Genomic DNA, 13,131 nt, shown 5'->3' with positions numbered 1-13,131 from the left:
CGGTTGGCTGTTCAGCAGCCATGATGAATACCTTGCACCTTTAATGCCAAACGTTTGCTGGTTCCAGTTTCTCAAATGTGACACTTTGCTGCTTTTCTCTGTTTTATATTATTAAGTTGGACATCTTTGGGTTGTCAAGTGCTGGTCAGACAAAACATGCAAGTGGAAGACGTCACTTTTGGCTCCGAGTAATTGTAATGGGCAATGAAAAAAAAAAATAGTGAAAATAATTGTTATTATACGTGGTTTGACTTGGGTCATGGAATGATTTTTAAAATATCAATAACCTTTGTCAACAGTTGCTTTAAAATCCAAACTACACTCAAAGTAATGCATCCGTCAAATTTTTATTTTATAGTTTAGCTAGTTTGTAGGAGTGTCCCATAGTAACACATGAGCAGTAAGGTTTTAGTTGACTCATATCAAGCTGCTGGTCATACTTAAGAAGCTGAAACTGGAGAAAGTTAATGTTTGTGTGCATAAACAACAACATGGAAATGTCTCTGTCTCTGTTTACATGCCAGCTCCATGAATGGGAGCCAGATTCAGGGTGTTTGGAAACAGTTGCACTAGTTTTTGTATATAAATTGTTGGTTTTTTTTTCCTCTGCAGGTATTTTGCATTAAGCTCACAGAGGCTGGAATCCCTCAGGAAGTCATTACAGGGATCTTCTCCAACATCTCCTCTATCTACCTTTTCCATGACAAGTTCCTGCTCCCTGAGCTCAAGACACGCATTACTGGAGAGTGGTAAGGAATAAACACTCGGCAGCTCAACGGCTTTCCTGAGGCATCAGTGAGATGTTATTCCAGAGATGGTCTGGCTCAGTGGTGGTCAGTTAGGCCGTTGGTGTTGGCTGAAACTCTCAGACAGCTGGGCAGCAGTGGGGGACATTATTGTCAGGTTTTCAGCACTGTCAGGTTGCTTGATTGTGGGGGTGGGGGGGGGGGGGGGGGGGGGGAGGTGGGGGGGTGTTTTTTGTGAGTTGCAAATTGAGGGCATTTTCTTTCCTTTTTCTCTGTAAGCAGGAAATTCACCTCCAGTGTGTGTTATTGTGCCAACATCAGCCTCCCTTGGTAGATAATGGCTCCTCAAGAGGACTGTGTTTAAGAAAATCACCTGTCACATTACTTTCTGGAACTCATTAAAAATGTATTGGCTTAGGTAGAAATACTCAACAAGTATTACACACAACCAAGGGACGTCTGCACAATAAGTCAGAAAAGCGCACCTAGGGAAGAAATTTCATAAGAAGGATTAATTTGTGCAATCCCCCAATTATATTCTTGAGATTAGTCTCATCTTTTATGAGCCATTCGTTTGTTTCTTACAAATATGAAGAATGGCATTAATGCTTCCTGTCTTATAACCAAAGTAATATAACCTTTGTTACATTTAAAATGTAAATCTGTGTCTGTGAAAAGCCAAGGGAAAAGATGGAATTGAATCAGTTGAAAGAAACCCTTATTTACCAACCTCACTGTCTTAAGTAGGAACCTGTGAGGAGATCCAATCTCCCAGGAAGCTCCAAAGCTTCAGACTTCTGGTATTTTCATACCTCACAAAATACAAATACAAAACAGTGACACGCTTGTTGTTGTGTTTGTTTCTTTGCGTTCTCTGTAGGGAATCCAACCCTCGTATTGGAGACATCCTCCAGAAACTGGCTCCGTTCATGAAGATGTATGGAGAATATGTGAAGAACTTTGACCGAGCCATGGATCTGGTCAACACCTGGACCCAGCGGTCTTCGCAGTTCAAGAGTGTTGTCCAGAATATACAGGTGGGCGCGTGTGTGTTGACTCCTACTTAAATGCCTTCTTCAAAGAGGTTTTCAGTTCAGTTTTAAAGATGACTTTACAAAACTTGCAAAGAAGCATTTTTGCATTTTCTCATGCTCGGCTGTGAGCACTGGGGAAAAAAATCAGGTCAAATGTATCCAGTGATTGTTTGTCTCTGTGTGCTTTTTGATTCTGATCATGACTAAGATGTAGTTTAAAACAACTGCATTTTTTGTGATTAATATTTGTTTTTGTGTTTGAAACAACAGAAACAGGAAGTGTGTGGGAACCTGACGTTGCAGCACCACATGCTGGAGCCAGTCCAAAGGATTCCTCGCTACGAGCTGTTGCTCAAAGACTACCTGAAGAAGCTGCCTGATGACGCTCTTGACCGAAAAGACGCAGAGAGTGAGCCAGTGTTTTTACCGTAACTTTGCTCTACCACGACTGTCTGACAAATGAGTTTCAAGGAAATCTTCAAGTTGCACTTTAGTCTTCCTGGCAACCCACTTTATCTCTGTTTCACCTTTACCAGAGGAACTTTCACTTGTAGTTGTTTTAATTATTTAATGTGGCACCTAGATCAGGGTATCATTGGTGTGTGTTTGTCAGAAAATAATAGGTGGAAGGTCTATGGACACCATGGCTCCGTAAACTGTACTGCACAATACAGAGTCTATGGTTTGATGCAATCAGGGAGTTTAACAAACTTTGACAGTAATGAATTTATTTCTCCAGCCTAAAAAGTCCGACAGAGTTTTTATGTTTCGTCTTTTTACTTTTTAAAACAGTAGTTTAAATCCTCCTGCTTTACAAGTCGATCATTATCTATATTAAAATATATAGAAGAATTTCTAGGTGACAGTGCCCTCATTTGGATAAAGAGTAAATGTATACAGTTTTTCGGACTAAATTTCTACAGCTGATGTAAGTGCTGCCATTCAGCTAAAAGACTGTATAATAATTAGATGTGGCAAGAACACAAAAAGGTTGATAGAAAGACCTGAAAGAAGGCAAACCGATGCAGATCTGCATTCCAAAAAGCGGTGATGAAGCAAAGACCTGTCCACTTGAGTTGATAATGCACAAATGAACATTTGTGGAATGCAGCTGTATAAGGGCAGCGGGAGAGGGAGTGGAAAGTGGAGGGTCTGGAGGCAACTGGTAAGCTTTGAAATCGGATTGTCTGAGTTGTCATACACAGAGTTAGTATCTGTTCTCACAGCACACGGCCATTTTTTTCCCCCATCTGTGACTGTTTGTGTCCTGAGGACACAAACTGCAAAACCTCTAAACCCTCTGATTCTGTGCTGCTCCACTTTTACTCTGCACAGCTCAAACCTCGTTGGGGAGGCAGTTGTTGAGATTTACCTCCATGATACTATGATATAGTCACATTGTATCACTACACACCAGAAAACAATACACAATGTAATATGTGAGGTTATCCAGATTAGATAGAGATTAAATTAGATTCCAGAAACTGACTTTCCTAAAAATGCTATAAATTCTCAGTGCTTTAAAGGGTTTGTTTAACTTTTGCTTGGTTCCTCCCAGCCAGAATATTTAGAAGCCAGAGTTGGGGCTAGGTGGAGGTAAACAGTTGTGTTTTATTATTTATAGACACTGTATACAATATAATTGTATTAACACAATACACAAACAGGAATCTATGAGACTGTGTGTAGAGCACAAATGAATAAAATTACCAGTCTCTCTTTTCAATGAACAGTTTTTATGTTGCATGGAGACTTGTACCTCAGCCTCAGTAATTCCTTCATTAGGAGAACTGGTTAATTTAATCTATCATGGAGCAGCTCCAGTTCCCTTTTGTTACACAGTTGATAGTATGACTCCTGTAAGAGTCATTTTAACAGGGTGTTAGTAAATGTCACCCTGATGCTTCAAATAGGTCTCAGTGCTCTCTGTGAGTAGCTTAATCTACTGCCTTTTACACAGTTTTCATGATCTGATGTCCTCCCATACCCCTGTGTCCATTTACCTGAGCTTTAACTTCACCCCTCTGTGTTGTTTGGAGTCCAGGGAAAATGTTTTTTTTCTCATCCACTCCAACTGAAAAGCATTTTATCACTGTTGTCTTGGCCTCATTTCCCCCCGGCCGTGTGTCTCTTCTGTTCACGTAGGCCATGATTGAAGTGGCTGAATCAGGTGCTCTCTTCTGGCTAAAAGCCAACCTAATGCACCCAGTGTGTTTAATGTTCAGAGTGTGCATGTTTAGTGTTTGATCTTGTTAAAAATGTGCAACATAATTAGTGCGATAACCTGATAATTATCATTTTCCAGTGAGCAACAAACATCTTACATACGTGTGTTTTTGTGGGTAAAACAGAGTGAGAGACTCATTCACTCAAACATGATCTTATCTTTGTATTACAGAGGCACTGGAGCTAATCTCTACTGCAGCTAACCACTCCAATGCAGCAATCAGGAAAATGGTGAGACTTTGCTCAACACCACACTTCATTGTTCTGTTTTTCCTTTTTGTCGTCATCACCCCCTCTAAGCTCTTTTCGACACTCTTTCACTGTCTCATTGAGCTTTATAAAAGCCAGCAATGCGTTACTTAATCAAAGAGTTGCTGATGCTGTGCTGTCAGTCAGCAACATTGCAAGTCTTCGTCTGAGGGAGTGAACAAGTTGAATTAGTACAGACAGGAAGCTGCTGTTTCCTGCCTCGAGTTTCACAGCTTGCGGAAGCCTGACTGACTTTCTTCAACACTCATCCTCCTCCACATCTTTCTCCTCTGTCTGGCCATGATATTATTTCTCACTTTCTCTCTTTTAAACAAATTAAGCATACATGTACGTTTACTCACACTTTCATCCAAAGCAACTTACAAGTGAGGGACAAAACTAAAGCTTCAGTACAACAGGAGCATACATGTTTATGAATCAATAAAGAAATGTGATACCTGCTTTCTGTCTTACTGGAAAACCAGTGAGTGAATTAGATAACGTGAGTGGTAACAATAACTCCCTCTGGTGGCGTTTGGCTCGTAGCTCCATCCCTCTTCTCACTCTCTAGTGTCTTCTTGTCTTTTTCTGCTTTTGCTGTCCTCATCATCCTGTTGCCCAATGTTTTCAGGAGAAGATGAACAAACTGCTGGAGGTTTATGAGCGGCTTGGGGGAGAAGAGGACATAGTTAACCCAGCCAATGAGCTCATCAAAGAGGGACACATCAAGAAGATGTCAGCCAAAAATGGAACAGCACAAGACAGATACCTCTACTTGGTGAGAGGACTGAAGTGTTTAATTACAGAAATATCAAACTGCTAAAAGATGTCTGTCTTTATCTTATCACCTTATTATCTGCACCATTCATCATCTGAAGTATTTCTGCCTCTGATATAGTTCAACAATATGGTGCTATACTGCGTGCCTAAACTCAGACTGATGGGACAGAAGTTCAGTGTCAGAGAGAGGATTGACATCGCTGGCATGGAGGTGCGGTCTTGCTTCTCATCCCGTTTGATGTCCTTTTTTAATTTATTCTGCTTTTGTGAAAATCTAATTTGCCCTGCTTCTTGACCTCAGGTGCAGGACAATGTGAAGCAAAACCTTCCCCACACGTTTGCCATCATCGGCAAGCAGCGATCACTGGAGCTGCAGGCCAGGTAAAGACATTTGAGTCGACCACCAGAAAAAAACTCCTTTAAATGACAGTATTTTTCACAGTGACTGTTTTATTTCATGTCACATTTTCTTTCATAGTGTGATTTTCATTTCACAATGTCACCATTATGTTTGAGCGTCAAAACCATTGTGATGGTTTATGTTTTTTGTCAAGACAAAATGATCTCATGATCTTCTGGTTTTTTTATGCTTTACAGGACAGCTGAGGAGAAGGAAGATTGGATTCAGGCAAGGATCACACACACATGCTCGCATACATACAGTGCACCCACACACAGTTTGTCTCTCGTGCACACGTAACAGTGTTTTGGGACCATGCCTTTGATAGTTCTGCTTTATTAGAGAATGGAATTAACAAAGATTTCCTCCCCACATTTATTCAGTGTTTGGGAATTATATTCTCTAATAAAGTCCCTCATTATTGCTCATTTAGCCCATTACAGCAGAGTAAAGCTGATTAAAACATTTTCGCAAGCTGGAAAAGTGTGTGGGCGTATTGCAGAGCATGCTTGGGAGCTTTTCTGTGTGTTTTGAGTCTGTATGTAAGGTTAAGAGAGGGGTTAAAATGAATAGAAGGAGCATTCAGAAACAGATTGTGTAGGTCATGTAACATAAAATCAGATGCTTCTACATCATACTGTAATGTTTACTCTGTCACTGGTCACTGGACAAGCATGGAAAGAATAAATACATTCAAATACAGACATGTCTGATCAATAATCCATCTCTTCTCTCCATTGTCCCTTCTCTTTCCTCTGTGATCTCACCATACCTCACTCCTCCCTTCCCCTCTAAATCTCTTTCGACTCTCAGGTGATCCAGGCCACGATCGAAAGGCACAAACAAAACAGCGAAACATTCAATAAAGCTTTCAACAGCTCCTTCTCTCGAGAGGATGACCATCTTCCTGAGTCACCGGTCAGTCACCCACTCTTTCATCCAATCAGTTCCCTGATCAGTCAATTAGTGGGTCATCCTGTGCAATGAATCATGGGAGGCTAGTGGTACACCAAACAAGTTCGTCATAGTCTGGTCTTTGTCTGCTTGAACAATTCTCCATCTATGGATGTGGTAGTATCATACACACAAAACACACACATAAAGAAGCTCTTTCTATCCTTCCTGACAGTCACACACGTAGCGTCTGCGAGTCTCTTCTCCCAGAACTCTCTCATGACCTAATAGGGAAAGCCCTAGTCAAAGTATATACAAAACTCTTATGGATCTGCTTTGACCCACTTTGGGCTGGCTAGAGCTGGACCCTGGCCAAACGTAACTTGACACAAGCCAGAGGACAAGATTCATCAGGTCCAGACTGACACCTAGTGGTAGAGAAACCTGACTGCAGGAGGAAGCCGCCATTGCTCAACATACAGTACAAAGTAAATATAATCTGTGTTGGTTCTGCTCCTCAGGGTCCCTGGTGCAACACATCCATGGACTCAGATAGCGAAAGAGTACATGAAAGGGTAAGATACTATTATATGTCACCTGGCATGCTGGTGGTACTTGAAGGAGCACTGGTTGAGAGAGTGTGAGCCATGTCTCTTAGCATCTTGTTATCAGAGGTTGATTAACCCTATGGGGAGCCCCAGGGCAAAGTTGAGGTGTGGGCCCTTATTGGTTACCTCTCTTCTCCCACTGTCCGCATTGTATATGTATTAGTGTTAGCTATTATTAATTTTCTTGTGACGTGGTTGGTTTAAATAAATATGAACCATGTAAATGCAAGTTAATCTGACTTCTTAAAACTAGATTTTAACCCTTTTAAGAAGAGTCCTCAAGATAATGTAATAATGCAGGTGTCACCTGAAGGCCACCCCGGTTTATGGGGGGCTTTTATTGTGCACAGGGTATTACCAAATTAATTGGCAAGTTAATCAAACTACCACAAAATAAATTGACATATGTTCAACCTAAAGCCTTCAGGCCCCCTTAGGGTCTGGGGCCCTGGGGCAGTTGCTGGCTTTGTCTGGTTGGCAATCCAGTTTTTTCCTCAAGGGTTATTTATTTATTTATTTTTTAAATGAAGGAAAAATCAATTAATTTATCTTTTTATTTTAAGTGTTATGTAATTAGTTAATTAGTCTTATCTACAAGAACACTAGTGTATAATGAACAGCTCATTTGCATTATTTCTTCTTTTTCTGCTTAATGTTTGATAACCAAAAGTTTTTCTGAGCCAGAAGAAAAACAACAGCTTCTGGGCATATTTAAGAGTAGACTTACTCCAGAAAAAGGACATCGTTGCAGTTTCAAAATCATCATCGGTAGCATTTGAAGGTGTCAGGAAACACGGCTAATAAACACCAGGTGAACCGGCCGATAGAGCTTTTTTTCACAGGAGATATTTTGGCTCGTCATAGCAGATTTTCACACTTGTAAATGACAACATTAAGAGTGACTGCATTCAGATTCTGTGAGCTAGTTCCAGGGTCTTGGTATTGTGCATGCTGCCTCACAGTCACGGCTTACAGGGACACTTGATGGAACTAACTAAATTTGTTTCACTTGTGCTTTTCCTGCTTTCTGTTATCTGCCGCATGCTGACACTTTTACCTGCTCCATGTACTAATGAGAATGATAAGTGGTAAGATGTCCCGCTTTAACAGGTGCGAGAAAACCGAACAAGAGGGTGAAGGAAATGACAGATGTCAGATGAGACGTGGCCTCATCAGGCTAATTAAGTGAAAACGCCTGTGTGTGTGAAACATGGGTGTTAAGGGGCTTTAAAGTCAAACTGACTGAAACAATAATGCATCTGTCTTTATTTTTAAGTAACTCTACTTGTAATAAAATAGAAAACATAATATCTGATAAATGAATCTGCATCTTTTAAAAATGTCAGGTGTCAGTATGTTTGGTATTTGTTCTCTGTTTATCCTGAGGCACGTGATCTCAGGCTGGATGATTGTAGTAGGGATAATAGTGTTGGTTAGACAATGACAATGGATCCTTCTGCTTCTCTTAAACAAAAATGCTGTTTTGTTCTCATTAACCGGCCCACTGCAAAGTCATCTGAATAAAGAGGAGATGAATTTCACTCTTCGTCCTACAATGTCTCTATAATAACAATCTGACTGCCTGTACTGCTGTGGACACCTTCATCTGATCTCCATTCTAGTTGTCTTTAAGAGAAGCATAGTGTGTCTGCGTGGGTGTCCGTCTGCCTGTCTCTTTTGTTTATAGAAACGAGAAATGGAAGATAGGCAGCCAGACAAACAAAGGATGAAGCAAGACGAGCCGTCAGATATTCCTTTTGGTTCAGCTGTGCTGAAAATGAACAGGCTGAGGACCTTGACACATGACTCCTGTGTTCTTTTTTTTTTCCAGAAGAGTTCCAAGAAAAAGGAGAAGGAAAAGCAAACATGTAAAGGCTGCAATGAGAGCTTCAATTTCACCAAGCGCAAACATCACTGCAAGTCCTGTGGAGCGGTAAGCTCAGATGGAGCAAGGGAAAATTGGGCCCTGTTTGGTGGGATGTGGAAATGAAGGGATGACGTTAGAAAACAAGGGGAAGCTTTCTTTCAGATAATTAATTGTTCACAACTGAGTGGCTTCTCAACGCCGTCTCTCTTTTTCTCTCTGTCCTTCTACAGGCCATCTGTGCAAAATGTTCAAAGACCCTGGACAACAAAACAAGCCGAGTGTGCCCGGAGTGTTTCGAAGCCAGCCTCAGCCTGGAGAATCTGGGTGTTAGCGAACAGAAAAGGAAAGCTGCGCCTGAGGTGAGATACACGCTCGGAGACAAACAAAATCAAGAACACACACACACTGAGAAAGACTGAACGGCATACGCATAATAGTTTATTTTTATGCCTGCATTCGTACCAGTCCAATAAGATCCATCTCTCCGTGTATACCAGTGCTCAGTGTCAGCCAGGATTCATCAGCCAGACTTCACTGATGGCAACAAAAAGAAAGCACAGTAGCGTCCTTATTCAGTCCAGTACACTATTTCTGTTAAATACTGCAGTCACTGTGAGACTGTTGTACACGTGCAGTATGTGTACATGTGTGGATATACACACATTCACTTTGAAAGATCAGCTAATCCCTTTTTGATGACTAATATGATAAAGAGATCTCAGCTTAAGGAGGACCAGTCGTCTCCGCTGACTCAACAGTCTGGCTGCTTCAGGTGTCTGTGCCACTGTCTGTCTGTCTGTCTGGGATTCTGTGGATGGATGTACGCTCTATTCTGGTTACAGTGGAAAGCTGGCAGGAGGATACTGTCTATATATAATATTGAAATTCTTGTGTAATTCTGGTTTGGGTTCATTCAGCCCAGTGTCTGAATGACAGGATCCCCAAGAATCTCATCAGCAGTGAGATTAGTTACCACATGGGGGAGCTGTAGGCCATACAAGGGGTAGACAAGGGGCAGCAGGAGCTTGAACACCTGTCCATGTACAAATCTCACTGTGTCCTACATTGCTGTTATGTAATGGTGAACTGCAGAGGATCTGCGCCATCATTTGCTCATCAAATTTAAAGATATGATACAGATGGTTTTCAGTTACAAACTAATTCAAATCAACAACAACATCAATAATAATGATATTATTATTATTATTGTATCTTTTTAGAGACAGACATCTCTAACAGGGGAGAACTGTTTATTGTGTGGCCACCTGCAAGTGCAGGAGAAAGGGAAGAGCTGGACCAAGATGTGGGTGGCTGTCACCAAGGCTGAGCCACTGGTGCTGTACTTGCAGAGCAGTGGACAGGTAAGAGTTAAACACACACACACACACACACTCTAGAGTTAGATGTGTGTGTATGTGTGTGTGTGTGTGTGTGTGTGTGTGTGTGTGTGTGTGTGTGTGTGTGTGTGTGTGTGTGTGTGTTGTGATCCAGCTGTTTTCTTACTTTTTGTAATCATTACATCATTATCACTCACAATACTTAAGTCATATTGCATGTGGTCACCCACTAAGTTGTTTTTGCAAAACTTCATCTACATGGCCAGATAACCACTGTACACCTCTTGAATATCAGCTGATCCTCTGCTGCACCTGTCTGGTCTTTCTATACATCCTGTCTGCTTCCTCCTTTTGAAGCAGGACATCTGTACAGTGTAGATCCTGAGCACATCATGGAGTGTGCGTAAGTCAAATCCTGCCTGCGCCAGGTTGTCTGTGCACTGTCTGTGCTCTGTAGATTTGGGCCAGGAGGATTTGGTTGTCCTGAGTCTGACCTCAGGTGTAGCAGTTTTCAGTGACGCTGCTCTTCTTTGTGACTGGGTTTTAGTATTCACTGACCAGATGAAGCAACTCTTTGCATTTACTGCAATTCCTTAACATCTTGGGCCTGTATGTGGCAATAAATCTGCTCAGAACATCCCAAAAAGATGCATATAACGAATGGTTTACACGATTAAAAAAAAAAAAAAAAAATCCCAAAGCAGTCATGTTTGGAAGGCTTCCCACGAGTCATCCATATCATAGTGAATGGCACAGAAGGGAAGTCAGGCTGTGAAAACCTCCCTCGGTTTCATTTCCAAGACTAATATCCCAATCCCACCGCGGAAAGCTGCCATTCCAAAGATTAGGATTAATGGGAGTTGGATGAGCATTTCCTGATTATAAAGAAAGAAAGAGGGGGAAGGGAGGGAGGAGGACAGGGTTTATCATACATGCCTGGTGAAATACTGTATATTCTCCTGCAACTGAAGAGACAAGCTTTTACTGAGAGAATTCTTATTCAGGAGAAACCCAGTTGTAAATGCTACCAGATTTCTTGTGATTGACTTGTTTTACTGATTTTTACAGGACTCCAAGGGGGCACGGGCAGTGCCTCTTCCTGGTTTTGAGGTGAGCGCCACACCGCCATCAGCGGCCGAAAAATCGGAGGTCAAGCACGTGTTCCGGCTCAGTCACACCCAGCAAACTTTGCTTTTAAGTGCCCAAGATGCAGAACTTCAGGCCAAGTGGATGGACGTCCTCTCCAAAGCTGCCCGGGGAGAAACACCCACAGATGCATCAACGAGCCTGACTGAACACAGGAAGAGCCAGTAGTGGCCATATTGGAGCCAAAGGACTCGCGCCCCCTCTTCCCCCTTCCTCCCTCCCTCTCCTGTGTATAGAGCACACATTACTTGAATTCACTTTACCTTGGCACTTTTTGTTTTGTTCTTTTCCTTTAGAAAGGACCACTCAATCCTTCCTATGCCACTTCAATCTTATCTTCACAACCACACAGCTCCTTCTTTCTCTATTTCGATCTTTCCCTCTCTCTTGAACAAACACACACAAAAAGAAGGACTATGCTATCATGCCACCAACGCCACTGTATGTATGTGTGGTTAGGATATTTTATTTCTCTGTGTTTTCAACAGCCAGAGAGGATCTTTGAAGAACTCATGTTTTATTTGTAATATAGCTGAATAAGGTTCCTGTATGATTTGTTTGTTTTTTTTAAAAGATGAAGTTCCTTGTACATTATGCGACTGTGTTGTGAAGCATTAACTCTTATATGTTTGTCTTTCCGTTTGTGTGAATGTGTGTTGTATATGTGCGCGCGTGTGTGTGTTTGAATGTGAGCCGACTCCCATGTTTATTAAGTATTGAATGTTAGTGTAAGAAACCTGCGCCACCTCTCTGTTCTCTTCAGTCCTGTATGGGGACACAGTGGCAGTTCAGTGGGTATTGTACAGTATGTAAACTATAGTGCGATGTAAGGAAACAAAGAAAAAAAGACGTTTTAACTTAAAAAAGACACAGAGATGTGTACACTTGTGGCTGGCCACCTGATGCTCCCACTGTCAGCTCCCATCTTACAGACTCTCTTCTCATACTTCTCTCTCCTGTATTGGTAATAACTCCCTCCCGTCATTGTCTTTGGACACTGAGACCTCTGATCCACAACATTTCCACTCTCTCATTACTGCGACTCGTCCAGATGAGAGAACACAGCCAGAATGGGATCGTGTGGCCTCAATTCTGACCCCGTGCTGCAGGCTCAGAAATAAATAAATAAATAAATAATGTAGTTCTGTCTTTCTCTCAGCATAGCAACCGTTTGTCTGCTTCTCTCCCTTTGGTGATGTGATGGAAACCAAGTACTGTACTGTAAAACTGTTTATTCTGCCTTGCCCCCCGTACCCTGCTCCTATCAGCACCAGCCTTTAAGCAAAAGTAGCAAAAAAAAAAAGAAAACTTGTTATTGGATCTCTTCGTGCATGTAAACTCACTCATATTTATGTACCGTGCTTTGAAATCTTGCCCCTCCATCCCCTTTTTTATGCTCCAGAATTCATTCTTGTTGTACTGTAAGTGAGCAGAGTCAGCATTGAGTGTTTTAAACATGGATTGTGCACAGTGGAAAAGCAGTCAAGCATATCATCAATAAACAGATGTTGTGGTTCATTCAGTGCCACGCTGTCCAAGCAGATCTTCACATTTTGAGTTTCTGTTCACAGACGTGCTTCCCTTTGTCTTTTCCTTTATGAAACACACACAAGTACACATACAATAGATGTTACGCTTTCTCTTGTTCATTCACTCGAGCCACTGATCTTGTATTGATATCACACACCAAACAGCATATGAAATAATGCCAGCAGATATTTGATTTAATATGCTGATGGGATGTAAGAGGATTAATGTTGCACATAGGCCACTGTATGCATGCAGACACATTCCTGTGCATGCGTACATGTCATCTAGGGTTACAATACTGTAGTTTTAGTTCC

At 41.6% G+C, this 13,131-nt stretch overlaps 1 protein-coding gene across 3 annotated transcripts in view; it reads left to right on the top strand.

Annotated features, from left to right (window-relative positions):
* fgd (faciogenital dysplasia) overlaps positions 1-12,626 on the top strand; it is a 50,026-nt gene extending 37,400 nt beyond the window's left edge. The window contains exons 6-19 of one of the 3 annotated variants that reach the window (XM_041054144.1): positions 613-749; positions 1,627-1,783; positions 2,051-2,189; positions 4,179-4,237; positions 4,887-5,033; positions 5,154-5,246; positions 5,337-5,416; positions 5,633-5,663; positions 6,249-6,353; positions 6,851-6,904; positions 8,772-8,870; positions 9,035-9,163; positions 10,025-10,165; positions 11,210-12,626. In XM_041054144.1, coding sequence (XP_040910078.1) covers positions 613-749; positions 1,627-1,783; positions 2,051-2,189; positions 4,179-4,237; positions 4,887-5,033; positions 5,154-5,246; positions 5,337-5,416; positions 5,633-5,663; positions 6,249-6,353; positions 6,851-6,904; positions 8,772-8,870; positions 9,035-9,163; positions 10,025-10,165; positions 11,210-11,455 — 1,617 coding nt within the window. In that variant the 3' untranslated portion in view covers positions 11,456-12,626. Of the gene's footprint in view, positions 1-612; positions 750-1,626; positions 1,784-2,050; positions 2,190-4,178; positions 4,238-4,886; positions 5,034-5,153; positions 5,247-5,336; positions 5,417-5,632; positions 5,664-6,248; positions 6,354-6,850; positions 6,905-8,768; positions 8,871-9,034; positions 9,164-10,024; positions 10,166-11,209 lie in introns of all 3 variants that reach the window. The other 2 variants (XM_041054136.1, XM_041054155.1) reach the window with 2 other exon arrangements.
* The last annotated feature ends 505 nt before the right edge of the window (positions 12,627-13,131 follow it).

The sequence above is a fragment of the Toxotes jaculatrix genome, chromosome 2 (genome assembly GCF_017976425.1).
Source record: "Toxotes jaculatrix isolate fToxJac2 chromosome 2, fToxJac2.pri, whole genome shotgun sequence".
Lineage (NCBI taxonomy): Eukaryota > Metazoa > Chordata > Actinopteri > Toxotidae > Toxotes > Toxotes jaculatrix.
The sequence above is the reverse complement of the archived record's forward strand: the minus strand, read 5'-3'. Positions and strand labels throughout refer to the sequence as shown.